This window comes from Microtus oregoni, unplaced genomic scaffold (assembly GCF_018167655.1).
Source record: "Microtus oregoni isolate MIOR12 unplaced genomic scaffold, Mior012 000003F_ref0000135, whole genome shotgun sequence".
NCBI classification, from domain to species: domain Eukaryota; kingdom Metazoa; phylum Chordata; class Mammalia; order Rodentia; family Cricetidae; genus Microtus; species Microtus oregoni.
In genome coordinates this window covers 608,064-633,612 of record NW_024543062.1, presented here as the reverse complement: position 1 = coordinate 633,612, position 25,549 = coordinate 608,064, and the positions used below count along the sequence as shown (strand labels likewise).

At 48.8% G+C, this 25,549-nt stretch overlaps 1 protein-coding gene across 2 annotated transcripts in view; it reads right to left on the bottom strand.

Annotated features, from left to right (window-relative positions):
* Window positions 1-4,985: 4,985 nt before the first annotated feature.
* The window catches only part of LOC121446150 (monocyte to macrophage differentiation factor 2), a 43,541-nt gene continuing 22,977 nt past the window's right edge, over window positions 4,986-25,549 (bottom strand). The window contains exons 2-7 of one of the 2 annotated variants that reach the window (XM_041648568.1): window positions 19,952-20,033; window positions 17,484-17,644; window positions 16,676-16,750; window positions 12,187-12,288; window positions 10,034-10,103; window positions 4,986-6,471 (exon numbers count right to left, since the gene is read on the bottom strand). In XM_041648568.1, the coding sequence (XP_041504502.1) occupies window positions 6,268-6,471; window positions 10,034-10,103; window positions 12,187-12,288; window positions 16,676-16,750; window positions 17,484-17,644; window positions 19,952-20,033 (694 nt within the window). In that variant the 3' untranslated portion in view covers window positions 4,986-6,267. The remainder of the gene's footprint in view (window positions 6,472-10,033; window positions 10,104-12,186; window positions 12,289-16,675; window positions 16,751-17,483; window positions 17,645-19,951; window positions 20,034-25,549) is intronic. The other variant, XM_041648569.1, reaches the window with a different exon arrangement.

The following is a 25,549-nucleotide window of genomic DNA, read 5'->3' as shown; positions in this document are numbered from 1 at the left end:
GCATCGGGATGCATGTGCCCCATGTGCCTACACACACACACACACACACACACACACAGAGAGAGAGAGAGAGAGAGAGAGAGAGAGAGGAGATAGAGGAGATAGATAAAGTGAACCCCAAAAGCTGTGTGCAGATGTTTACTGCAGTAAAAGGCCTATTATATTTACCACATATTCACACTACTGATGTCTATCACTTAACAAATGGGCAGAAACAATGCGATTGGTGAATACCCAGCCATAAAAAGTAATAAAGATCTGGCAAGATGACTGGAAGGGTGAAAGCACCTGACACACCATCCCGGTAACCTAAATTCCATCCCAGAACCCACCGTGGAAGGTGAGAACTGACTTCCGCAACTTGTCCTCTGACCTCACAGACACCGTGCCGTTAGGAGTCTGAGTTCGCAGACACATAATAATAAATAGTCATCATCATTTTATTTTTATTAATGTAGCAACGAAGTACTGACACATGCTACAACATAGATGAACCTTGGAAGTAGTGTGTTGACCTGAGCCAGGTGCAAAGTCTCTTAGGTGACTCTAGTGTCACGATCTGTCTATGTAGTGCCCCCCACCAAAGGCTCGTGTGATCCTGACCAGGAGAGTTCAGAGTTGGGGGGCTTGAAAGGTGATAGAGCAGGAGGGTGCTGATGTCATCAGTGAAGTCCTCCTAGGGGCAGTTCACAGCTGAATGAGATGTTAGGTGGCAGGCGCTGCCTGTTGGAAGAGTAGTCCTGGAAAATGGGAGGATGATAGATGGGCATCTCTCTCAATCTCTCGCCCTCACACTCTCCTTTACCCTCCCACCCCCACACAATGCTCTGCCTCATCACAAACTGTGAGGCCAAGTGACCAGGGACTGATGCCTCTGAGACCATGAGCCCAAACAAATCTCGTCTCCTTTAACTGGACTTTGCCTGGTGTTTGGTAACAGCAACGGTAAGCGAACGTGGTTAGAAAGGGCAAGTCTGCAAAGTAGAGCAGAGGTGGGCTGAAGAGGGCCTGGTGATCTGAGTTCAAAATCCCAGGGTCCACAGGTAGAAGGAGAGAAGAAATTCTCATAAGTTGTTCTCTTACCTACACGTGTGTGTGTCATGGCACACACACACACATAGACACACACATACGCACGCTCTAGCGCACACAGTGCACCGTGGCCAAAACTGATTTAAAGCCCATCTTGAAGCCAACTACAAAGAAAAAATTGTTGGGACAAGGGGAGGGACTCGTGAGGAGAGAGCTGTCACAGCCAATGGCATTGGCACACCTGATCTGTCCCCAACTGCCTGGTGAATAAAATACCTCCCTGTGCCCAAACCCACATCTTCAGTTCTTATTTTTAAATTATTTTTATTTATTCATTTTTTGGGGTATGTATGTGTTCATGTGTGTGCACGCACACAGGTATGCAGGTATGATTGAACACGCACATGTGAGGGCAAGGCAGAGGTCAATGTCAGGCACCTTCTCCAGCCAGTCCCCAACATATCTTTTCCAATCACATTTTTATTTATACTGGTGGAGGGAGACAATTCTCAGATATCTTGGGCAAAGGGATGGATTCTTTCTTTCCAACCTGTGGGTTTTAGGGATCAAACTCAGGTCACCGTTGGCATCAAGAGCCTTTACAGGCTGATCTATCTTGTAGGACCTTTCTTTCTTTCTTTCTTTCTTTCTTTCTTTTCCTTTTTCTTTCTTTCAAGACAAGTCTCTCACTGAACCTGGAGCTCACCAGTTCAGCCAGACTGGCTGGCCAGTGAGCCCCGGGTACCCTCTCGTCTCTGCTCCCCCATCGCTAGGCTCAGGCAGATCTCTGGAGAAGCCTGAACTGTTCATTTGCAGATTTAGATGGAAAGAGAGCTGGGCGATGAAGATACATCTGAGCTGGAAGAGTGCTCTCTTGACAAACACGGAGCCCTGGGTTGCCTCCCCAGCGCTGCATAAACTTGGCATGACAGTGCACCCTTATACTCCCAGCCGCGGGACGTAGGGGCAAGAGGATTGGGAGTTCAAGGTTACTCTTGGCTCTGTGAGACCAGCCTCAGCTATGTGAGACCCTGTCTCAAAAGAAGAGAAGGGAAAGCTGGGTGTTGTGGTATATCCCTTTAATACCAGAAGGTGGATCTCTGTGAGTTCTAGGTCAGCCTCCTCTACATAGTGAGTCCCAGGACAGTGATGGCTATTGCATAGAGAAATCCTGTCCCTAAAATGGGGGGGGGGGAGAGAAGGAAGAAAGGAAGGGAGGGAAGGAGGGATGGAGGGAGAGAGAGAAAGAAAGAAGGGAGGGAAGAAGAAGAAAGAAAGAAAGAAAGAAAGAAAGAAAGAAAGAAAGAAAGAAAGGGGTGAGGAGAGGAATAGGGGACAGAGAACAGCACAGAATCGGCGGGTGGGTCGCAAAGGCTGGGCTGAGGGTTTCCTGCAAGCCCCTATGCTCACTCAGCGCCCTGTGCTGCTGCACAAGAACCGAGCCGCAGCCAAGGCAGCTCTAGACAATGAGGCCCAGGGCTGCTTGCAGTTCCCAGCACTGTTTCCTCTCTCCATCACCCAGGGCTCCCTTCCTATGTTTCCCCATAAGAATTCCCCAGCCCTGCTCACACTTCCATTCTAGCTCCGGCCTGAGACTGATTCAACTCCCCCAGCCCTGGCCTGTACCAAGTCCTCCAAGGAAGCTCTCCCAGCTGTGCACAGCTGGGAGCCATGTTGCTGTCTCCATGGCTCTTTGGGGACATGACGACAGTAGAGTGCTGCCACCTTCATTTCCAACATGCTCTCTGCCCCCACACTCTTGGCACATCACCCAGGGTGATCTTCCGGCAGAACTGGAGGCATTGACCCATGGGAATATCTTTTCCTGCTCTGCTGCTCCAGTGATAGCCGGTGACATCTGGAGTCAGGGCTGGAGTGGAGTGGGATCCTGGGAGACCCTCTTTCCTGAATGATGCGAGATGGGCAGTGTGTCTTGAATTGGAGCAATGGAAGGAGGAGTGACCAAGGCCCCTTTGATCTGGATGCTCCCAAGTGTTACCGACAGTTGAAACGTCACCATCAGTGATTTATTCCTTGGGCTGGACCTCCAGCACAGGCGTTGTCTTTATCAGAGTTCATATTCTAGGCGAACATTAGCATAATTAATTAGGACATGGGCTGGTGGTGCATTTTAAATTATTGTGTGTGTGTGTGTGTGTGTGTGTGTATGTGTGTGTGTGTGTGTGTAAAACAGGACATCTTACAGAAGTCCAGTCTCTCCTACTATGGGCCCGAGGAACTGAACTCAGGTCATCAGGCTTAGCAGCAAGCACCTTTACCTTCTGAGCCATCTCGCCAGCCCCCTATTATAATAGCTATAATAGATATCTATTATTCTATTCCTTTCTTCACACAGCCCTATTTATTTATTTATCTTTAGATGTGTGGGTATTTCGCCTACATGTATGTCTATGCATCACATGAATGTCTGGTACCTGCAGAGGCCAGAAGAGGGCCTCAGATCCCCTGGCACAGGAATTAGAGATGGTTGTAAACTTCCCCATGAGTGCTGGGAATCAAACCCATGGTGTGGGAGTCCCCTCTGTGTATTGCTTTTCTTGGTTAATGAATAAAGAAGCTGCCTGGCTTGTTGATAGGGCAGAACTTAGGTAGGCGAGGAAGACAGAACAGAATGCAGGGAGAAGGAAAGAGTTGGAGAGACTCCATGGATCCACCAGAGATAGACGCTGGAAATTTTACCCGGTAAGCCACTGCCACGTGGCAATATACAGATTAATAGAAATGGGCTAAATTAATATAAGAGTTAGCCAATAAGAAGTTAGAGGTAATGGGCCAAGCAGTGATTTAATTAATGCAGTTTCTGTGTGGTTATTTCTGGGCTAAGCTAGCCAGGCGGCCGGGACGAACAAACAGCCTCTCCTTGCAACAAACCCAAGTCCTCTGAAGAGCAGCCAGTGCTCTTAACTGCTGAGCCATCTTTCCAGCCGTGTAGAAGGTTCTGTCTTACTTACTTTTTTAATAGCTGGGGACACCTGCCACAGAGAGCAGGGAACTGACATAAACCCTTACCGATGGGGAAGGCCAGGTCTCATGACAAGCCTAGCAAGCCAGCCCTGCCCTCCAGGGGCAACTTAAGTACCAGAGTGACAGACAGGGCTCTGAGCTGTGGTCCAGATTAGCACAGGGTATGAGGGGTGCAGAGGGTATCCCCAGAGTCACACAAGATCTACAAGCTCCTCAATGTGTATTTTGGCTTTGAAGGATGTGTAGGAGTTGGTTGGGAGAGAGACAGCTTGTGGGGTCGCTGTCTGGAGCTAATTCAAATCAAATGTTCAGCCCCAGGGCACAGTGGATGAAGCAGCTGTTCAGCTCAAGAGCTCAGCAGGGGCCATGTGGTCACTTTGAAGTGCCAAGTCAGTGTCCTAGGCATCCATCACTGTTCCTAGGAGTCTCCTTGGTCCCCATTAGCCTCCTAGTGACAGACGATTTTCTTCGTCTGAACAGGGTCACACCTAGGGAGTTCCCACACAGAGGTGCAGATGCCCAAGCCCTGCCCCTACAGCCTCAGACCCAGAGGAAGGTCAGTTGTGAGGGTCCCAGTCCCAAGCTGCAGTCAGCTCTCTCCATCGTGGTCCTCTTCTCTGAACCTTGATCCCCAGTTGGGGGAAACATGGGAGCGGTCCATGGAACAGAGGTATCTAAGCCGGTTTCCAGGGGCTGAAGCCCTGTCTGTTTTGTCTGTTCTCTCTCTCTCTGTCTCTGTCTCTGTCTCTGTCTCTGTCTCTGTCTCTCTCTCTCTCTCTCTCTCTCACACACACACACACACACACACACACACACTTTCATACATGTACACACACACTTTCATATGCACACACGTTTTCATATATGCACACACACACACACTTTCATACTTGCAAACAGCACTCATATGCACAGGCAGGCCAGGTTAGACAAAATCAATTCTAAAGCTCACTGGCTTCAAAACCATCTTTCTGAAGAATGCATAAACTTGATTTAATACTGGCTTTGACATATGGGATTCCAGGTGCCGAAGCCCTGAAATACCTTGGAATGTGCTAGAACAAAGTATAAGGCACCCTGTCTTGGCCCACCCTCGCCCACATCCATCTGGCTGGCAGTCATTGAACAGGACCCTGGATTTCCAGTAGCCTCTTCCAGAGAGTCTGAGGTGTCAGTTCAGGTCAGGAGCTAGACCAGCAGCTCCGGCACTCCGCCAGTGTCCAGGTGGCATCTTGTGTCAAGGCTAGCCCAGGAGTAGAGGTGGCTGAGGAGAGGCCCCTGGCAGCCATGTTCTTCATGCCACTTCAGAGGTTGGGGATGCAAACGTTCCATTCATTCTGGAAGACGAAGACCCTGCCAGAGGGCCCAACAGAGGGCCTCTGAGAGATGTCTCTGGACACCAAGAAAAGCCCTCTGGTGAGCTCAGCTTCATGGTTTCTTTTGATTCTGTGAGATGAGAAGAAATGGCCAAGTAGCAGCATCCTCATCCCAGCCCTCAGCACCTCCAGAACCAAGGACCAGCCATAGTGGAGCAGAGTGTGAGCAGCTGTTGGGAATGGATGCCTTGGTTTCCCCGCACTGCCTCCAAACATCCCACACAAAGAACTTCCTTGAAGGTGGATGGGGGGGAGGGGGGGAGAAGGGAGAAGGTAATGGTGTCCAGAGATAAACATGTTCCTCCATATAGTGACTTCTAATAACTCTGCTGTGATCTTGTTTCTTAACACACCAGGCCAGCCAAGAGGTTCCATCATGAGCACAGAATCAATTAGTAATGTCTGCTTGGGACACTATATTGAATTCTATCACTATGTAAATGCTGCAATTGATTGATGATGCCTGCAATGGTCAGGGATATTCCCCATCTGTCATCTAATGCTAGGTGACTTTCCCCTGCAGCAGAAAGGAATGTGCTCAGGACCTTAAAAATTACCTCTTGGAGGGTCATTCCCTATTTTGCCCTTTTCTGAAGATGTTAATATTGGTTATAATTTAAAAAATCATTTGTCTAAAGTAGAAACACAGTACTGAATTAATTTCTTCTCCATGGAGATGGCTAAATGTTTTCTTCCTTGCTGGAGACTCAAAAGGTGGTACAGCTGTCACTGAAAGAGACCTTAGACCCTTAAAAAATTCCATCCAGGAAAAGGCAGGCAGAGCTTGGCACTATGCTCTAGGTTAGAGTTCACAGTTCACTTTCCATGATGCGTTGATTCCAAAATCTAAATGACCCATGGAATCTGGGTCACCTCATTTGGACACCTTGGTCTGCAGTGTGCTGGGCAGGTAGAGGTACCTCCAGATGGCATAGTAGTGAGTACCAGCACCAAATGCCACAAAGAGGTGCCAGATGGCATGAGCAAAGGGAATCCTCCCGTCACTCTTGAAGAAGACCATGCCCAAGCAGTAGAAGACCCCTCCTGTCATCAGCTCCCAGATGCCCTCGGTGTTGGGCTGTTGGAAGAAAAGGATTAGACACAAGTCAGAGGGAGACTTCATCATTCCCTGCTACCCACATGGAAAGATATACAAGTGGCGAACAAGCCCCGAGTCCCCTAGGAAGTCTCAATATTGTGGCATCAAATTTTCCATATTAACTTGCAAAATCTGCAACTGATGATAGCGAACTCAAACCTCAGAGGCCTAGCACTTGGAAGAAGGCAAACGTAGCAGGGTTAGAGATCCAAGATTCTGCCTCTACAGTGCAAACCCAAAATCTCAAAAAGGTTGCTTTTATAGGGCGGCATAGCAAGTTCAAGGAGAACATAAAAGCTAAATACTGAGACCCCGGGGAAGGGGGAAAGAGGGCTGGAAATGCGGCTGAGTAGTAAAGTACTGGCCTAGAATGTGCAATGCCCTGGGTTCAGTCCCCATCGCTGCACACACACACACATGCACACACGCACACATGCACACACATGCATGCGCACACACACATGCGCACACGCCCACACACGCACAGAGTCAGTATACACACATGTGCACATGCATGCACACACGCACGCACACACACAGACAGTATATACACACTCACATGCATACACTCACTCACACACTCACGCATACAAGCACACACACAGAGTTGGTTAGTATACACACACGCACGTACGCACACATGCATGCATACATAAACACACTCACGCACACACACAGAGTTGGGTAGTATACCCATACCATGGAACATTACTTGTTACATTGCCTTAAAGACAAGAGGACCATTGTGACACAAGCCACTATGTGGAGGAGCTCCAAGGACACAATGCTAAGTGAAATAAGCCAGGCACGAAAGGACAGCTACCACAAAACGTGACTGTCCCAAAGTAGCCAAGTCCACAGAGACAGACAGCAGAAGGGGATGCCATGACCTGGATGATGTTGCCCAGAGCTGTCCTCCAAGCCAAATTGCTGCCATCTCCAGGAGTTTTAGCTGGGCCTGCTTGCCAAGATCATCACAGTTGGGCTTGTTGGATGCTGATACCCCCTCTTGGAAAGAGGGGGCAGGGAGGGTCATGGTAGCCTCACCTGAGTATCTAGCCATCCTTCCCAATTCATCCATAATTGGGGTTCCTGAGAAGGACTGGAAGATATGGGTGGGGGCTATGGGAGGGGACTCCATCTCCATAGCCACAGGGAGTCATCAAGCATGGTGATGCAAACCTTCCAGTGTGGCTGCTTCCAAGTCATCCATGCTCCTGCCCATAACCCTTCACACACTGCCCTGCAGTAAGCTAGAGCAGACACTGGTGGACCCAAGGAGGGGTAGACGTTGTGTACATCTCCTCAGGGGGAGGAGTTTTATCAATAGAGGAGAAAGGGGATTCTGTGTGTGGGGGGGGGGGTGTGCTCTCTCTCCCTCTCCCTCTCCCTCCCTCCCTCCCTCCCTCCCTCCCTCTCTCTGTCTCTCTCTCTCTCTCTCTCTCTCTCTCTGTGTGTGTGTGTGTGTGTGTGTGGGATGTGTGCACGCATATTGAGGACAGAAATCCGCCTCAGGCATTTCTCCTCAAGACACCATTCATTCACCTTGGGTTTTGGTTTGCTTTGTTTTGTTTTGGTTTGGTTTTGGGGGGACAGGCTTCTCTGTGTAGCCCTAGCTGTCCTGGAACTCACTATGTAGACCAGGCTAGTCTCAAACTCTGAGATCCGCCTGCCTCTGCCTCTCAAGTAAAGACATGTACCACCAGCGCCCGACCATCCACCTTGTTTTATGAGACAGGGTCTCTGACTAGCGGGGAGCTCATCAGTAAGGCTACACCGGCTGACCAACAAGCTCAGAGATCCTTCCCAGTGCTGGGATTACAAGTACATGCACCATGTCAGGCTTTTTATTTTAAGATTATTTTTTTGTTGTTTTTTTTTTGTTTTGTTTTTTCGAGAAAGGGTTTCTCTGTGGCTTTGGAGCCTGTCCTGGAACTAGTTCTGTAGACCAGGCTGGTCTCGAACTCACAGAGATCCGCCTGCCTCTGCCTCCCGAGTGCTAGGATTAAAGGCGTGCGCCACCACCGCCCAGCTTTAAGATTATTTTTTACTAAAATAGTTGTTTATTTATTTGTGTGTGTGTCACGTGTACGTGGGCACCCAAGGAGGCCAGCAGAGGGCACTAGATCCCCTGAGCTGGAATTACAGGTGTTTGTGAGCTGCCAAAGGTGATGTTGTAAGCCACACTCATGTCCTTCATCTGTTCTGACACACAGGACCTACTCATCTTTAGGTCAGTTGGGTTCCACTATCCTTGTCTTTCTACAACTTGAACAGCCACAAAACAAAGTCTCTTGGAGATTGGGCAAGTGGCACCTGCCTGCAACCCTACTCTACATAAATGAGTTTGATACTAGCCTGGGCTATCGGAGACCCTCTCCCAAAAAATGAAAACATCACTTAGAGATTAAAACTCCTGTGTGGTGCTTAATTTTAACTGCCAACTCGACAATCTAGAATTACCTGAGAGGAGAGTCGCAAGGAAACGTCTAGATCATATTGTTTGGTGGGTATGTCCGTGGGAGGTTGTCTTGATTGTCCTAACTGATGTGTGAAGCCTCAGCCTAAGAATGGGCAGCGCCATTCTCTGGATTTGAGTCCTAGACCATATGACAGTAGAGGCAGTAAACTGAACACTAGCCACGCATTAATTTCTCTCTGCTCTTGATTGTGGATGTCACGAGTTGCTTCAAGTTCCTGCCTTGCCTTCTTCTCAATGATGGGCTGTAACCTGGAATTGTGATCCAAATTAACTCTTTCTTTTATAAACTGCTATTTAAAAATCATTTCATTTTTAGTTTTATATATATGTATATGGGAGGGGAGTATATGCACCATTTGTGTGCAGTGCCCATGGAGGCCAGAAGAGGGCAGCAGATCACCTGGAGTTAAAAGTGCTTGTAAACCACCTGATGTAAGTGCTAGGAATCAAACTCAGGTCCTCTGCAAGAGCAACAAGTGCTCTTAACCACTGAACCATCTCTCCATCTGGCCCTCTAAGTTGCTTTGGGTCATAGCAACAAAAAATTAAACTAAAGCATTTTAAGTGGTATTGTGATTACCTCTAAGGTATCACACACACACACACACATACACATTCACACACAGACACATACACATTCACACACACACATACACACTCTCACACACACATACACACACACACACACACACACACACACACACACAATAACGTTTTCCCCAGTCCTCAAGAGTATTGCTGCTGAATATTAACCACACAGCAGTCGAGACATCCAGTGTTTCTTAGCAGGCACCGTGTCCTGGGCACCATGGTCAGTGACTTGCCTGAGCTGTCTAGTCACTTTCGTGGTATATGGAGACCTAACCTCGGAATTAGACAGAAGGGATGCTGCAGCTCCCAAGGGAGCTCTCCATGTTCTCTGTCCCATCAGGCAAGCACACAGACCTACTCAGCCTGTTTCCCCTGCTGCCAGAGGTGGGGGCTTGATTGACAGTCTCGAGAGGCAGGTCCAGCTCGCACATGTGATCGGAGTCCTCCCGCTGGGCAAGTGGGACTTACCATGGAGAGGATCACCAGGGCGGGGAAAAAGCCCATCACCACATAGCAGAGCAGCTCCACAAGCTTGTACCTGGGGAGACAGATCATGTGATCTCAGGACAAGCTTCCAAGGAGGGACAGGGCACCCCGCTTTCTGATGTTGAAGACCAGCACAGTGAGAAGAGGAGATTTTCTCTGTGTGGAACTCCACGGCTCATATTCTGCCCAGCAACATCAGCAGGTAATGGAAGTCATGTGACCTTGGACAAATCATATGACATGCCCCTTTTCTTCTCAGAGCCTATTCCTGAGCTTCTACAGTATACACTGTAGGTAGAACATGGGTTGCAAATTTAAATATAGCAAGCACATAGGTACTGTCAATATGTGGCCTACGGCAGACATTACTAATTAATCCCAGCATCTTCCCCCACAGGACCCAAACAGTCATTCTCAGTTGTGCTGATTGCTAGATGAACCAAACCCTATGCCATTCTGTATTGTTTATCTCCTAGAGCCCCGTGGGCTCTGTGAAGGACTTCGTTATTTTCTTTTGCCTCCCTGGTTTCTCTCTCCTCCCCCACTTAATGACTGTCAGTCCAGTGTCATAGCAGAAGAAAAGGTTTCAGGGTACATGACCTCTTAAAGCCTTTCCCCATTATCTGATAATACAGTGTAGGGAGGGCAGGTGACTGGTGATCTAGTTCACTGAGAGGGTCAAGTAACCTATGAGGTCATAAGAACAAATCTGGATAGGATAGTGTGCTGATGGATGGCTTAGCAGTTAAGAGCACATATAGTTCAAATCCCAGCACCCACAATGGGCAGCTCACAACCACCTACAACTCCAGCTCTAGGGGATCTGATGCCCTCTTCTGGCCTCCTTGGGCAACTACACACATGCATACATACACATGCACACAGACACACATGACTGAAAATGTTTTGATGTGTGTGCTCATGTGTGGGCAGATATGTGTGAAGCATGAGCACATATGCATGGAAGTCAGAGAGTAGCCTCAAGGGTCATTCCACCTTAAGAAAGGGTCTCTCACTGACGTGGACCTTGCCAAGTAGAGTAAGCTGGCTTATGGGAGCCCACAGAAGTGGTTCTGCTCCACCTTGACTAAAGGTCAGAGAGCTCAGACCTGTTCTAGCTCCTTCAAGGTTGTGTGAAGGCAGCGCACACCTTTAATCCCAGCACTCTAGAGGCAGAGAATCTCTGTGAGTTTGAGACCAGCCTGGACCACAAGAGCTAGTTCCAGGATATCTAGAGCTGTTCACAGGGAAACCCTGTCTCGAAAAAAAACAAAAACAAAAGGTAATTACTTTGTTTGTTCTTTGTATCTTGGTGAAGAAGTCTTTTGCCTTCTGCCTCCTTTACGGATCAGGGTAAATAAGGGCTATGAGAAATAATCATGAGGCCAACCACAGTATCCACTGGATGCCCTCGGACTCTATCTGCTGTCTCTTGTCTCTTTCTCAATCCACACTCTCCCCCCAAAGCGTGGACAAATATGTCAGGCAGGACCTAGCACTGGCTGAGCAGCAAGTCCCAGGGATCCTCCTGTCTCTGCCTCTTCAGCAGTGGAATGATGGGCACATCACTGTGCCCAGCTACTGAAGTGTGTTCTGGGGATCGAATTCCGAACTTCATGCTTGAACAACAGGAACTTCACCAATAGAGCCCTCTTCCTAACACCTACTATGATATTTGCAGAGCGGGTGGCGGGGGGAGCACTCAAGGCCTGGGGAGATGACTTCATTGATAAAGGGCTTTCTGCACAAGCATGAGGACCTGAGTTCAGAGCCCCACACCAACATAAAAGCCAGGCATGATCACACATATCTGTAACCTCATTTCTGGATGTGGAGAGAGACAGGAGGATCTAGGGTTCAGTGGCCAGCATTAAACTCTGGCCCCTACATGCACACACACACACACACACACACACACACACACATACACACACACACACACAGCTTTAGATCTGTCCCTCTGAGGGATGGGGCCTGGTATACAAGCATGCTCCTCAAGTTAGGATGCAGGCAAGGCCATGTCCTCACATTTTGGGGGTCATCTTGGGGCTTCACCTGCTTGAGGCTGCTGAGCAGGTGGTACTGAAAAATTAAGGGGCACCTCCTCAAACTGAGATCCCCTAGCCCTGACTTACCGTTCATGGAAGAAGAAGACATAGATAGTACCAACAGAGGCCATAATCCAGACCAGCCAGCGCATGTGGGAAGCCCAGGGGCCCAGCTCCCGGAGGTTCAGCCTGGGAGAAAAAAAGCCAAGGGCAGAGCGTGATGGGGCCACCAAGGCCAAGCACTCCATGGCCAGCCTATCACAGGAAGCTGATCCCAGAGCCGCCCAGTCCCCAATGGCTGCCCAGGTAGGACAAGGACTCTCACTCGGAGGGACAGAATGCTGTGCAAACTGAATTGTCAAAATTGGAACCGTGGCACATGCCTGTCATCCCAGCAGTCAGGAGACTGAGGAAGGAGAGTTGCCAGTTCCAGGCCAGTCTCAGTTAAACACGTGACAAAAGACCCAGACCAAAGCAAACCTCACAGCTGCGAAGACTGAGCCAGCAAAATGCTAGTCACTCAAGCATGAGGACCCATAATCCCCAGAGACAGGGAGGTGGGGACAGGAGGGTCCCTGTGGCTCAGTCTCAAAAAGTAAAGTGGAGTTCAAACAAGAAAGGTGGCTAACCTTCACAAGACCTCTGTCCTTCACATGAGTGTATGTACACATGTTCACACCACACACACACACACACACACACACACACACACGAGTACACCCCTTTTATAATATACATAACTTCTACTGGTTCTGTTTCTCTAAAGAACCCTAATACATACCACCATGCCCAACTCTTGTGATTTTGTATATTTTGAGTACATCTGTAGGTTTTTAATTTTTTAACATTTACTTTGTGTATGTGTGTGTATGCGTGTGTGTGCGCAGGCGCATGTGTGCCTATTTGCCATAGTGTATGTGTGGAGGTCAGAGGGTTGAGGGTTGGTTCTCTTCTACTATGTGGCTTCCCGGGCGAGAACTCAGGTTTGTCTACAGAAGTCAGGGCTGTGTGCAGGCACCTTTTCTTTCAATCTGCTAAGTCCTCTATTTTGGGTTTTAGTTTTTGTTTGTTTGTTTGCTTGCTTGCTTGCTTGCTTGTTTGAGACAAGGTCTTTCTGTGTAGTCCTGGCTGTCCTGGAACTCACTCGGTAGACCCGGCTAGCGTCAAACTCAGAGATCCACCAGCCTCTGCCTTCTGGGCGCTGAAATTAAAGACTTGTGCCTGCCCCTGCTCCTGGCTAAGTCATCTTAAAGGCCCTATTCATGGTCATTTTAAAAATAGGAGGATAGATGAAACAAACATGGGGAATCCCCAGAAGCTACATGCGGGGGGAGGGTGTGAGGTCAGTCAAGAACAGCAAGCTGGAGTTTGGAGAGTTACGACTATTTGCTGGACCAGGCATGTGTGGCATGCGCTTTTAGTCCCAACACTGGGGAGGCAGACACAAATGGGATCCAGCCTGGTCTGCATTGTGAGTTCCAAGCCATCCAGAGCTACATAGTGAGACCCATCTTCAGAGGTTGGGGGGAGGGGGGACAGAGACACTGAGATTTGTTGCTCTTGCAGGGAACCCAGGCTCAGTTCCCAGCACCCACATTAGCTACCTATAACTCCAGTTCCAAGGGACCTGGCACTTTCTTCTGGCCTCCACAAGTAACCATGAGTATGTGGTACACATGCACACAGTATCTCACACAGACACATAATTTAAAATAAGTAAACACCTGTACAATCATATGTGTATGTCTGTAAATGAATGGACACGTGGGTCTAGCATAGCGTGTTGAAAAGAGAACAGGGCTGAAGACGGGGGGGGGGGGGCGGGGGTGAGAAGGCGCTGAGTGCAGGTGATGGGTTAGAAAAGAGGAGAGAATCTATAGCTTTTCTGGTTCTGACCCGGTCGTGGGCTTTTTGTTTTGGGTGACGGATACGTGCATCAGAATATATTTGATAATGAAAGTGCAAACTCCAAAGGGAAGCACCACAGCCTCCATTGCAAGATGGCTACTCTAACCGTCATCAAGATGTGCAGACTTAGGATATGGCCAATTTTGGCATGTGGGTTTATTTTTGCAAGTTTTCATAATAAAGTTTATAAAATTTAAAATAAAAAACTAATAAATCTTTATAAACACAATAAGAATAGCAGGGCCGGAGTTATGAGCACTGTCTACTCTTCCAGAGGATCTGAGTTCATTTCCCAGCACCTACATGGTGGCTCACAGCTGTCTGTGACTTCAGTTCCCAGGATCCAACACACTAACAGACATGTGAGGTGTGTCACACAAGCAAAACACCAATGCACATGAAATAAAAGTACATTTTTAAAAAGAATAGTGAGTGAGGTGATTAGTGCTAACTGTCAACTTGAGTTCTCAGAATCACCTAGAAGGGCCTCTGGGGATGGCTGTGCGTGGTGACCTTAATTATGGTCACCGATGTTGGGGAACCCTTCCAGTATGAGTTCCACCAGTTTTCCCCAATTCCTGCCATGCAGAGCTGTACTCCTGAGTCACCAGCTGGAATAAATGCTTTCTCCCTTATCACAGTCTGAAGTAGGGGCAAGGCAACAAGATCAAAGTCTCTGCACCCAAGATGAATTCCACGTAGATGCAGAGAGACCTGAGCCCCTTCCCAAGAGGCATAGAAAAGCCAGTAAGACGCTGGTGGTGCAGATCCTTCAACTCCTCTCTGGGATGAATTCCTTAGAGGAGAAAACTCTTAAAAATTGTTTAAATTAATATGGGGTAGTGTGGAGGGGTGCACGTGAGTGCAGATGCCAGTGGAGGCCAGAAGAGGGCACCAGATCCTTAGTCCTGAAGCCCCAGCTCAAGGAGACTGTAGTGTCTGTTTACAGACGTTCCTGACCTGCCAACACTACATAGCAAGACGCCATCTCAGCAGAGGTGTGGGAGACAGATGTTTACTTAGCACATGTGAAAGAAAGTCTAAGCTCCACCCACATCACAGTAGCTCTCTGTTTTCTGTGTGGAAGAAGTGTGGTCATCCAAGCTCCTGATCCCGCCTCCTAGCAAGGTGAAGAATGAAGGCAGGGATGATGCCTGAATCCACACATGAAACACTCACAGACACATGCACACCACACACGCGCTCGTGTGTGCACACAAAAGGGAAACAGGCCGAAGGCAAAACTATAAATAGATGCTTTGGGTTTTATTTTGTTTTCGAGACAGGGGCTCACTATACAGCCAGGGCTGACCTCAAACTCTGCCTCGGCCTCCGAAAGTCTGGCATAGCAAGTACATGCCACACACTTGTCTAAATAAACACTTTATAATGTACAATACAGGTATGAAACATAGAGAGGCAGGGTTTCTCTGTGACAGAGAACTGATTTGATTCCCAGCATCACAGGGGAAAAAAAGATAAACATATCTTAAAATGAGTATTTAAAAAAAAAAAACAGGGTCTCACTATGTAACCCTGCTGACTTCAAACTCACAGAGACCCACCTGCCTCTGCCTCCCAAGTACTGGGACTAAAGGTGTGTGCCACCACACCTAGCAATAAGTAATTTGCTATACACATACACACATAAAAGCCAGGCACCGTGTTACACACTTGTGATCTCAGCATTGTAAAAGTGGATGTGTAAGACTTTAAGACAATCCTGAAGCCATTTTTGACAATTCTGAATCCTCTCAGCCTCTGTGCCATAGTGCTTCTCCTCCTCCCCTGGGAACCAAGGACCTAGCAGCTACACTCGCACATACTCAGTTCCTGAACAATTACCCATATACGTATGCTTTGGTTCGGTCCCCTGGGAAACGGGGTCAAAATGACCTCTTACCTCATCTGATCTGGCAACAGCTCTCCAGTCAATTATTGGTAATAGCCCTTTCGAATAAGCCAATCAGAATAGTCAAAGAACAACCCCCCTTGCTTCTGTGACCCCTTTAAAGTAGATTGTACCCGCTATTCAAGGTCTCTCAGCTTCCCGAATGCTGGGGGACCCTGTCATGACAGAATTAATAAAATCCTCATGCTTTTGCATCGGCTGTGGTGTGTGAGATGGTCTCTGGGGGCGACTCCTCCTCAGTGTTTAGACACTCGAGTCCAACAGATGCAGAAGGATCAGGACTCCAAGGCCAGCTTCAGCTACATAGGGAGTTCAAGGCTAGCCTAGGTAACCTGAGACCATTTCTCTCTACCTCTCTTTCTTTCCCCCATCATGAAAAAAAAATAATGATTAAAAAACAACCAAAAACCACATACATATCTGCATATATGTGCAAGTGTGTCTATAGATCTATACAGTCATTGACATCTATTTATATCTGTAAATATATGTTAATACATGCTAATGTATACATAAGCATTTGCATACACAGATGTACACACTTGCTCTTTTTTGCCTACAGCAACCCTTGAAGGATACACGAGAAGCTGGCAATAAGTGGGTATTTCTTGGCACAAGAAAAAGGACGAGTACGTTTTCTTTCCCACCTACTCCTCTGTCTGTGTGGTCACCAATTACCCACCGGAATGCAGGCAGAAATTCAAGCAGGAAAAAGGAAGCCAGCAGGGTGGGGTGGGGGTGGGTGCTGGCACTCACCAAGGAGCGTAGGAGGCCGCGATGAAGAAGTAAATGACCATCCTGTCGATCATGTGCAGGCAGTGTTCTACCATCCTAGGGCAGATAGAGAAGGAGGCAGGTCATAGCCCCTGTGTGGCAGGGAAGCATGGGAGCACCCACCTCACTGTGTGGGTGTAGGGCCCATGGGTGTACCCCTGCTCCTGGGGTTCATCTTGAGGACAGTTTCTGGTCAGCCAGCTAAAACATTCTGTTTGTTTCTGTGCTCCCTCTGCCCCGCCTGGTGATTAGCTGTAGGGCATTGTTTACTCCATCTTGGGTGTGGTAATTTCCCACCTGCCTGGGGGGAAATTCCTTGTGCAGCAGCTAGGTGTGCAAGGATTTCCCCAAGGTTGAATAAACGACTTTCGGCTATTCTCCTTTTGAATGACCCAGGTGTGTGTGTGTGTGTGTGTGTGTGTGTGTGTGTGTGTGTGTGTGTTCTTTCAATATCCAGGCCCTGGCCAGGCTTGCCTACGGTACAGTGGCGCACGAACTGTACCAAGAGTAACACAGAATCAGGTGTTACACGTGGGGACAGCCTTACCTTCCCCAGTGGGAGAGACTCAAGGCAGAGTTGAGATTCCCACCCCACCCTGTAGACACCCCCCTCCAGCCTCAGTCTCTCCAGCTGTGAGGGACCAGAGCAACAGCTGTCCGGGCTGCCTGCCATTGTGGGGCATGTGGGGGGTACCTCCTGACACCCATTGATGTGAATACTCGCTTGCCTCTGCCTATGCGTGTTTACAGTGTGTGTCCATGTGCCCTTCCGAGGGATGGACGGGGGTACCTGAGATGGCTCTTCTTCCAGGAGACGGTGTGAAAAATGGTGGATACCACAAAGAGGCCGCAGAGGCCGAGGCCATAGATCCAAGCAGATATGGTCTCCCAGTCATCATCCGACAGGAAGTAGAGGTTGGAGCTGCCGAGGATGCTGGGAATGATCCAGAACTAGAGGGAGAGAAGACAGAACAGGGCCAGGCTTTTTAAAAAAATAGATATATTTCCTAAAGAGGCATTTAAATTTTAAGTTTGGGTATTTGTATGGGGTGGAGGTGGGGGTTATTCACATGAGTGCAGGAGTCAGTAGATGCCAGAAGAGGGCACTGAATCCCCAGGAGCTGGACCTCCAGATGATTTTAAGAGGCACCCATGAAATGGGTGCTGTGAAACAGACTCAGATCCTCCGCGAGAGCAGCGAATGTTCTCAGCTGCTGAGCCATTTCCCCACATCCAAGGCCCAGCCCTTTTGTGCGTGGGAGGGGGGAAGTGTGTGATGTGGGGCATAGCAGGCTTTTTACGTGACTTAATGCAGCGCTGAGTTACACTTCCCTGCACATGTGTGTAAAGGTCAAAGGTCAACCTCGGGCATCCTTCCTGAGGCACTGTTTACTCTGCTTGTTTGTTTGAAACATTTTAGTGTGTGTGTGTGTGTGTGTGTGTGTGTGTGTGTGTGTGCGCGCGCGCACGCATGTATGAGTACGTGCAAGAGTGCACTATTGGAGATCAGAGATAGGCAGTTCTCTTCCACCACGTAGGCCTTGGGAACTGAACTCAGGTCCCTGTGCTTGTGTAGAAAGCATTTAACTGAGCCCTCTTCGCTGGCCAGGCTCAGACTTTTGAACAATGCCAAGGGAGTACCAAGCCCCAAGATCTCTGCACTGACTCCCTCCTTTTCTCCAGATCATGCTACCCAATACCAAGATGGTGCCCACCAAGCCCATGGGCTAACAGCACCACTAAAGAAGTGAAACGGGGTCTATTTTAATTTTTCAAAAATGTTAACTGATTCATAAGACATAAAAACTGTATCTATTGGAGGCTGAAGAGACAACTTAGTACTTAAGAGCACTGGCTGTTTTTTCAGAGGACCCAGGTTCAATTCCCAGCACCCACATAGTGGTTCACAGCTGTCTGTAGCTCCAGCTCTAGGGGGTCAGAGCTCATCGTCTGGCCTCTGTGGACACCACGCATGCACACCGGGAACAGACATACATCGGGCAAAACACCCATAGAAATAAAATTAAGATTACAAATTAAAACTTGTGCATCATGGACGGGGTGAGGGACTCAATGGTAAGGCCCTTTCCATCAAGTGTGAGGACTGGAGTTCTGATCCTGAGAACCGAAATAAAGCCAGATGCGGTTGTCGGGAGCCAGGCCAAAGCCAGACTTCCCTGAGGCGCTGATATACGGAGACATAGTTCCCGGTCTAAAACCATGAACATACTTGGCAGAGTCAGTAATGGCCGGGCGCTGTGTCTTGGGGGAGCTGCAATTTCAGATCCTGGGAATCTAACTCTTCCCCCACGGAAAGGGCTGTTCTTATCATCCCAAGGCCACTGTGTGCTCAGTCTGGGACTACTTGAGATACCTTGTGTCTCATTTGTGCAATATTGCTTGATCAGCTCCCTGCTGACTTTGCCCCATTCTGTGATAGGTCTCTATTGACTCTGTCCCATTTCCTTCTGCAAATACTATGTAAGATATGGTGGTGGCGCACATCTTTAATCCCAGACCTCGAGAGGCAGAGGCAGGGGATCTCTGAGTTTGAGGACAGCCTGATCTAAGCCAGACTTGTTACACAGAGAAACTCTGCCTTGGGAGAAGAGAGAGAGAGAGAGAGAGAGAGAGAGAGGATCTCAGTATTCTATCCTCTTTATCTTTTCATTCCTGGTCCTCCTCCTCAACACCTCGCTGCTCTAAACCCGGGTTCCTGTGGTTTGGGTCACATGGTACCACACGTCTGTATTCCTGGCATTTCTACACAATCCCAGCATTTCTACAGTCAGATGACAGAGTTCCCAGAAACCCACAGGTCAGCTAGCCTGGCCTACACCTGTCCAACAGAGACTGTTTCAAACAAAGTGGGAGGTGGGAACTGGCACCTGAAATTGTCCTAGGCTCTCCACACCTGCATCATGGCTGTCCTGGAGCTTGCTACGCAGAGGCTGGCCTTGAACTCACAGAGATCCTCCTGCCTCAGCCTCCAGAGCGCTGAGACTAAAGTGCTGAACGATTACGTACAGCTTTCCGAGCTCTTTTAGAGAACCCAAGTTCAGCCCCAGCACCCACACTGAGTAGCTCACACTTGCCGAACTCCAGCCCTAGGGGATCTGACGCCCTCTGCTGGCCTCTGTGAGCACCTGCACTCACCTACGTATATACACAGATAATATACACAATAGATTGAGAAGAGTGCCTTCTTCACCCCTACCCTGAAGGGTCCCCATGTCAGTACCCCATAAGTCAACTCACAGCGTGGGTGGCACAGTTGGCTGCATGTTCATACTCTGTGGGCTGGTACCTCTTGTGCGCTGGGACTCGGTCATTCATAAACCTGCAATGAGAGGCAGAAAGAGTTTCAGAAAGACTGGATGAGGAAGCCAGACTCCAGATTCTCACCCATGCAACTTTCCTCCTTCTCTCTCCTTCCTTCTGTCTCCTTTTCTGAGTATTCACAGTTTTTGATTACATGTATGTGTTTGTGTGGTGCTTACTTTTGTATTGGTACACACAAGCCAGTAACCAACATCGAGTGTCTGCCTCAATTGTACCCCTCCCCATTTTTTCCAGACAGGGTCACTCACTGGACTCAGAGCTCACCATTTTAGAGCTGGCTGGCCGGTGAGCCTCAGAGTCTGCCTATCTCAGCCATATGCCAACTTCCCACTGCAAGTTCTGTCATTGCCTGAACCTGCATTTTACATAAGTTCCAGGATTTGATCTCAGGTCCTCATGCTTGTGCAGCAGGTGCTTTACCTAGTGAGCCATCTCCTCAGCCCTAGGTAATAAACATCTTCTACTGCCAACTTTTTCATGTCTGATCCTAAATGTAATGTTTCTTTACTGGGGATGGGGATACAACTCAGTTGGTTGAGTACTTTCCTAGCATGTGCAAAGCTCTTAGTACCACCCCCAGCACCTCAAAAACTGATGCAATCGGTGCACGTGTATAAGTCTCACATGCGGGGGGGGGGTAGAGGCAGGAGGATTCTGAGTGATGGGATTACAGATGTGCACCACGGCGCCAGGCTCTTGCGGCACTAGGGATGGAATGCAGAACGTCACACAAACCGTGGAAGCACTCTACCAACTGAGCCATATTCTCAGACTTAAATTTCCCTTAAGAACAAGAACTCGGGCTGGAGAGATGGCTCAGTGGTTAAGAGCACTGCCTGCTCTTCCAAGGGTCCTGAGTTCAATTCCCGGCAACCACATGGTGGCTCACAACCATATGTAAAGAGGTCTGGTTCCCTCTTCTGGCCTGCAGACATGCACACAGACAGAATATTGTATACATAATAAATAAATAAATATTAAAAAAAAAAAGAACAAGAACTCCTGGAGCTATAGATGGGTTAGGGGTTAAGAGCTCATACTGCTCTCACAGAGGACCCGAATTCAGATCCCAGAACCCCACATCATGTAGTCTACAACCCCTGGAACTCCAGTTCCAGGAGATCTGATGCCCTCTTAGCCTCTTTGGCCTCGTTGGATACCTGCGGTACACACACTACACACACACACACACACACACACACACACACACACTAATAAACATTTGTGTGCTGCATGCCTTTAATCCCAGCTCTTAAGAGTAAGAAGTAGGTAAATCTCTGTGACTTCAGGGCCAGCCTGGTCTACACAGGGTGTCCCAGGTCAGCCAGGGCTACATATTGAGACCCAGTCTCATAAATAAATAAACCTTTTAAAATAACAAACATTTCTTGTGTGTTGGTGTGTGAAATCTTCAAAATGTCTTTGCCTCCCCTTAGTCTCACACAGCACAGTTTGGAGCAGAGACGTGACATCACCAGGTGGCAAAAAAACTTGGTCCCAGCCCAGCTGGCTTCTGAGCCTGGCTCTACCGTGATGTGAGAGTCGGGGGCACTTCAGTTAGCCTGGTTGACGCCTGAGAGTCAGTGGGGCCAGGAAGAAACACCTGTGCATGCCTGGCTCTCCGCCCGAAAAACAGAAGCAGCAAGCTATGCAGTGTTCTCTGCACACCGGTTCTCAAGTTTCCCCTGGAGCTTTGCCCAGCATCGTCCACCAGGGGGAGGCAGATGCCACCCAAAGACATCAAGATCACTCCCCCCAAGATCCCAGTTACACAGGCTGAGGAAATGCTCAGGGCGCGGAAATGTGTTTGCTGAGTTTGAATCCCAAGCACTCACGTAAAAAGGCTGGGTGTGGTTGTAACTCCTATAACGCCAGCACTGGGGCAGAGGGGGAGACATACAGACAGATCCTGACATCTCCCTGCCGTTACATACACCGTTATATACACCCTGTCTCGAGGTAACAAAGTAGAGACCGATAGAGAAAACTACCCAGGATCCTCCTTTGGGGTCCCCATGCATGTTCACACACACACACGACCTCAATGACAACTATGCATTCCCCCAAATGGAGAGCTCAGAACAAAGACCTCTGAGCATCATGAGTCTTTGAGGTGTCCCGAGTACCTGCTAGATCAAGGTAAGGTCCCTGGAACATTGATTTTGTATCTTCTGTATGCCGGCACTCTCCCAATACAGTAGATGGAGATTTGTGGAGCGCCCTCTCTACGCTGTCTCCATGTCAGGGACCATTTATTGAGCATTTTTGTATACTGGATTCATGCTGGTAAATACGCTGGAGCTTTCAATGGGGGACTTTCTGTGAGCCTGGTCTCTGCTACTATAGTCCACAGAGCATTCATTGGCTGCCTTCTGTATTCTAGCTTCTGGAATGCTGGTGTGGCAAGTCAGGGATGAAGGCTGAGGGAGGTTGCCGGTTCTGATGCTCCTGTGTCTGATTTATGACGACACCTCGATGACTCCAGACACCATGTCGGCTCCCGTGACCCGCTGCTCTGATCACCCTTCTTCCATAGGATCCACCCCAACTACACAGTCCTGCTCATGCAATCCCACTGTCACATGGACAGGGCAGCGCTGAGCTCAGCAGACAGGTGAGAAAACTAAGATGCCAGGCTGAAAGTCCCAGGGCTTCTGGGCCGTAACAACCAACTCCCAGTGTTTCCCATGCCAGGATCTGGGTGCCGTGGCAGGGGCAGATTGCAAGCCAGACAGGCGGGGGCTGGAGAGTTAGCTCAGCAGTGAAGAGCACTGGCTGTTCTTCCAAAGGACTCGAGTTCAATTCCTAGTACCCATGTGACAGCTCACAGCTGTCTATAATTCCAGATCCAGGGGATCTGAGACATACACATGCAGACAAAACACTCATACACGTAAAAAATTAATTTAAATTAAGAAGAAAAAAAGAAAACCAGACATGCATCCAATGCTGATGGTGCAGGCCTATTATAATCCAAGCTACTTAGGAAGCTGAGATAGGAGGGTCACAAGTTTGAGAGCTGCTGGTGACATAAAGTGAGGCTGAGGTTAGCTCTGGGCAACTTAGTGGGGTCCTAACTAAAAGCACAAACAGGATTGGAAATGTGGTTCAGTGGTAGAGCTGCTATCTAGACTCCCCCAGGGAGGGGCTGGGGTGTGACTCAGTGGTAGAGCCCCTGCCTAAAATCCCCCAGTGAGGGACTGGAGTGTGGCTCAATGGTAGAGCACCTGCCTAGAATCCCCAGTAAGAGCCTGGGGTGTGGTTCAGTGGTAGAGCCCCTGCCTAGAATCCCCCAGTGAGGGGCTGGGATGTGGCTCAGTGGTAGAGCCCCTGCCTAGAATCCCCCAGTGAGGGGCTGGGGTGTGGCTCAGTGGTAGAGCACCTGCCTAGAATCCCTCAGTGAGGGGCTGGGATGTGACTCAATGGTAGAGCACCTGTCTAGCATCCCCCAGAGAGGGGTATAAGGGGAAGGAGCATGGCTCAGCATATGCAAGATCCTAAGTTCAAGCCCTAATACCACCAATAAAATTTTTCAGAGGGCCAAAAATAATATAGAAAAGGATGTCATATAAGACAGCTGCAGGGAAGCGATGGCCTCCTGTCACAGAGGCCGAGATGGGAATAACACGTCTCCTAGTCACCAAAAGGTCCCAGAACCTAGAAGAGGAGATCTTAGAACTAGAAAGAACAAGCCTGCCCACACCTCAATCCTGGAAGTCAGCGCTCCAAGAACTGTGCAAGAATAACTGTGTGCCCAAGTCCTGAGTGTCAGCTACTCCATTCTTGCAGACAGAGGACGCCGGCCCCTGGTGCAGAAGGTGCATTCATTAGCTCTGTCAAAACCCCCAAGAAGCAGTGACAATTGATGCTGCCACCAGCTGGTCTGAAGGTGGGTAGACAGCTGATAGAGAGACCCACAGGTGGGCAAGCTTATCACCCTCTGCGGGGAAGAGGTCCTGCACCTGTCACCAGGAGCCACCCTATCCTCTCCTCTGCCTTTAACTCCAGGCAAGCCACCCATGGTGCCGGCCATGTGGGTCCAGGGTGATGTCACGGTTGCCGTGGCGACCTAGGGCAGGCCATTATTTATTTATTTCTGTCTTCTACAAAACTCCCCTTGTCTCTCCTGCAGGCTGCAGCTACTGAATGGAGGGTGATGAAGGGGGAAAAAGAAAGGCTTGAAGGTGGGGGGAGCATGGCTTGGCGAAAGTCCAGGAAGCCATTCCCACCACCCCACAGACCCATGGACTTTTCTCTTAACTCCTTGTGTCCCAGTGTTTTTCTTCAAAAAACCCTAGACAGGCATTTTAAAGGGCAACAAATTCACTTTTTGGGTTTTCATTTGTATACATAAAAATGTCTCCCTATTTTGTAACATGGTTTTGGGGGTTTGAAAAGATTGTTTTGATCGTGGAGTCACCATCACACAAAAATAATGCAGCTGCATATAACAACACATGCCTGTAACCCCAGGTCAGGATCAGGACGTTAAGGGCAGCCTGAGCTACACAGTGAATTTGTGGCTAACCTGAGCTACGTGATACCCGGTTTCAGAAAAGCAATGGCTGAGTCAGTACAAAGCGCGTTCTTAGGTGGAAGGGAGCTGTGCTTGGAATAGCAAGCAGTCTATGCAAATGAGCCAGAGAGGCATTGTGCCTGCCAAAGAAAAATGAACTGTGTTGAAGGAAACCTTAGGGCTGAGGATGCAGCTCCATGGTACTGCACTTGCCTGGAACCCCCAGTGAGGAGTGCGGGTGGGGTCAGCAATAGAGCGCCTGTTTGGAACCCCCAGTGAGGGGGTGCAAGTGGGGTCAGCAATAGAGCACCTGCCTGGAAACCCACCCCCCCCACCCTCATCCCCCCTCTCCGAGTGAGGTTCTGGAGGTGTGGTTTAGCAGGAGACTACATGCCTAGTATGTACCAAGCCCTGGTTTCTATCCCCAACAGTGAAAAAAACATCTTTGTTAAAGATCATTTTGGTCATTCCTCAACTGTTTTTTCTCTTTTACCCCATGCACAGCCTTTAAGCCAGGTTTTAACATTTATTATAACGCCATTGAGATTCACCTGTGTTGTTATATACTCTTTCCTTATTTTTAGAGAGAGAGAGAGAGAGAGAGAGAGAGAGAGAGAGAGAGAGAGACTTGGAATCAAGATGCCTGTGTGAAGGTCAGCAAACAACAGAGTTGGTTCTCCTCTTCCATCTTGCGCGTGCCAGGACTCAAACTCAGGCAGCCACGCTCGACAAGCTCCTTTCACTGCCAGGTTGTTCCATTGGCTCAGCATGCTGCGGTGACTTTGTTAGGGGGTGCTTTGTTTATTCGCTTTGTGTGCGTGCCCGCACATGTATGGAGAAGTTGATCTCACTCCCAGTTTGAATGTGGGTGCTGAGAACTGGATGCCAGTCCACAGTTGTCACTGGATCTGCCAACGGAGTCATTTCCACAGCCCCGTTCCTTTTTATTTCTGTGTAATTCCTTTTATTTTTTCAGTACTGGAGCAGGACCCCAAGGC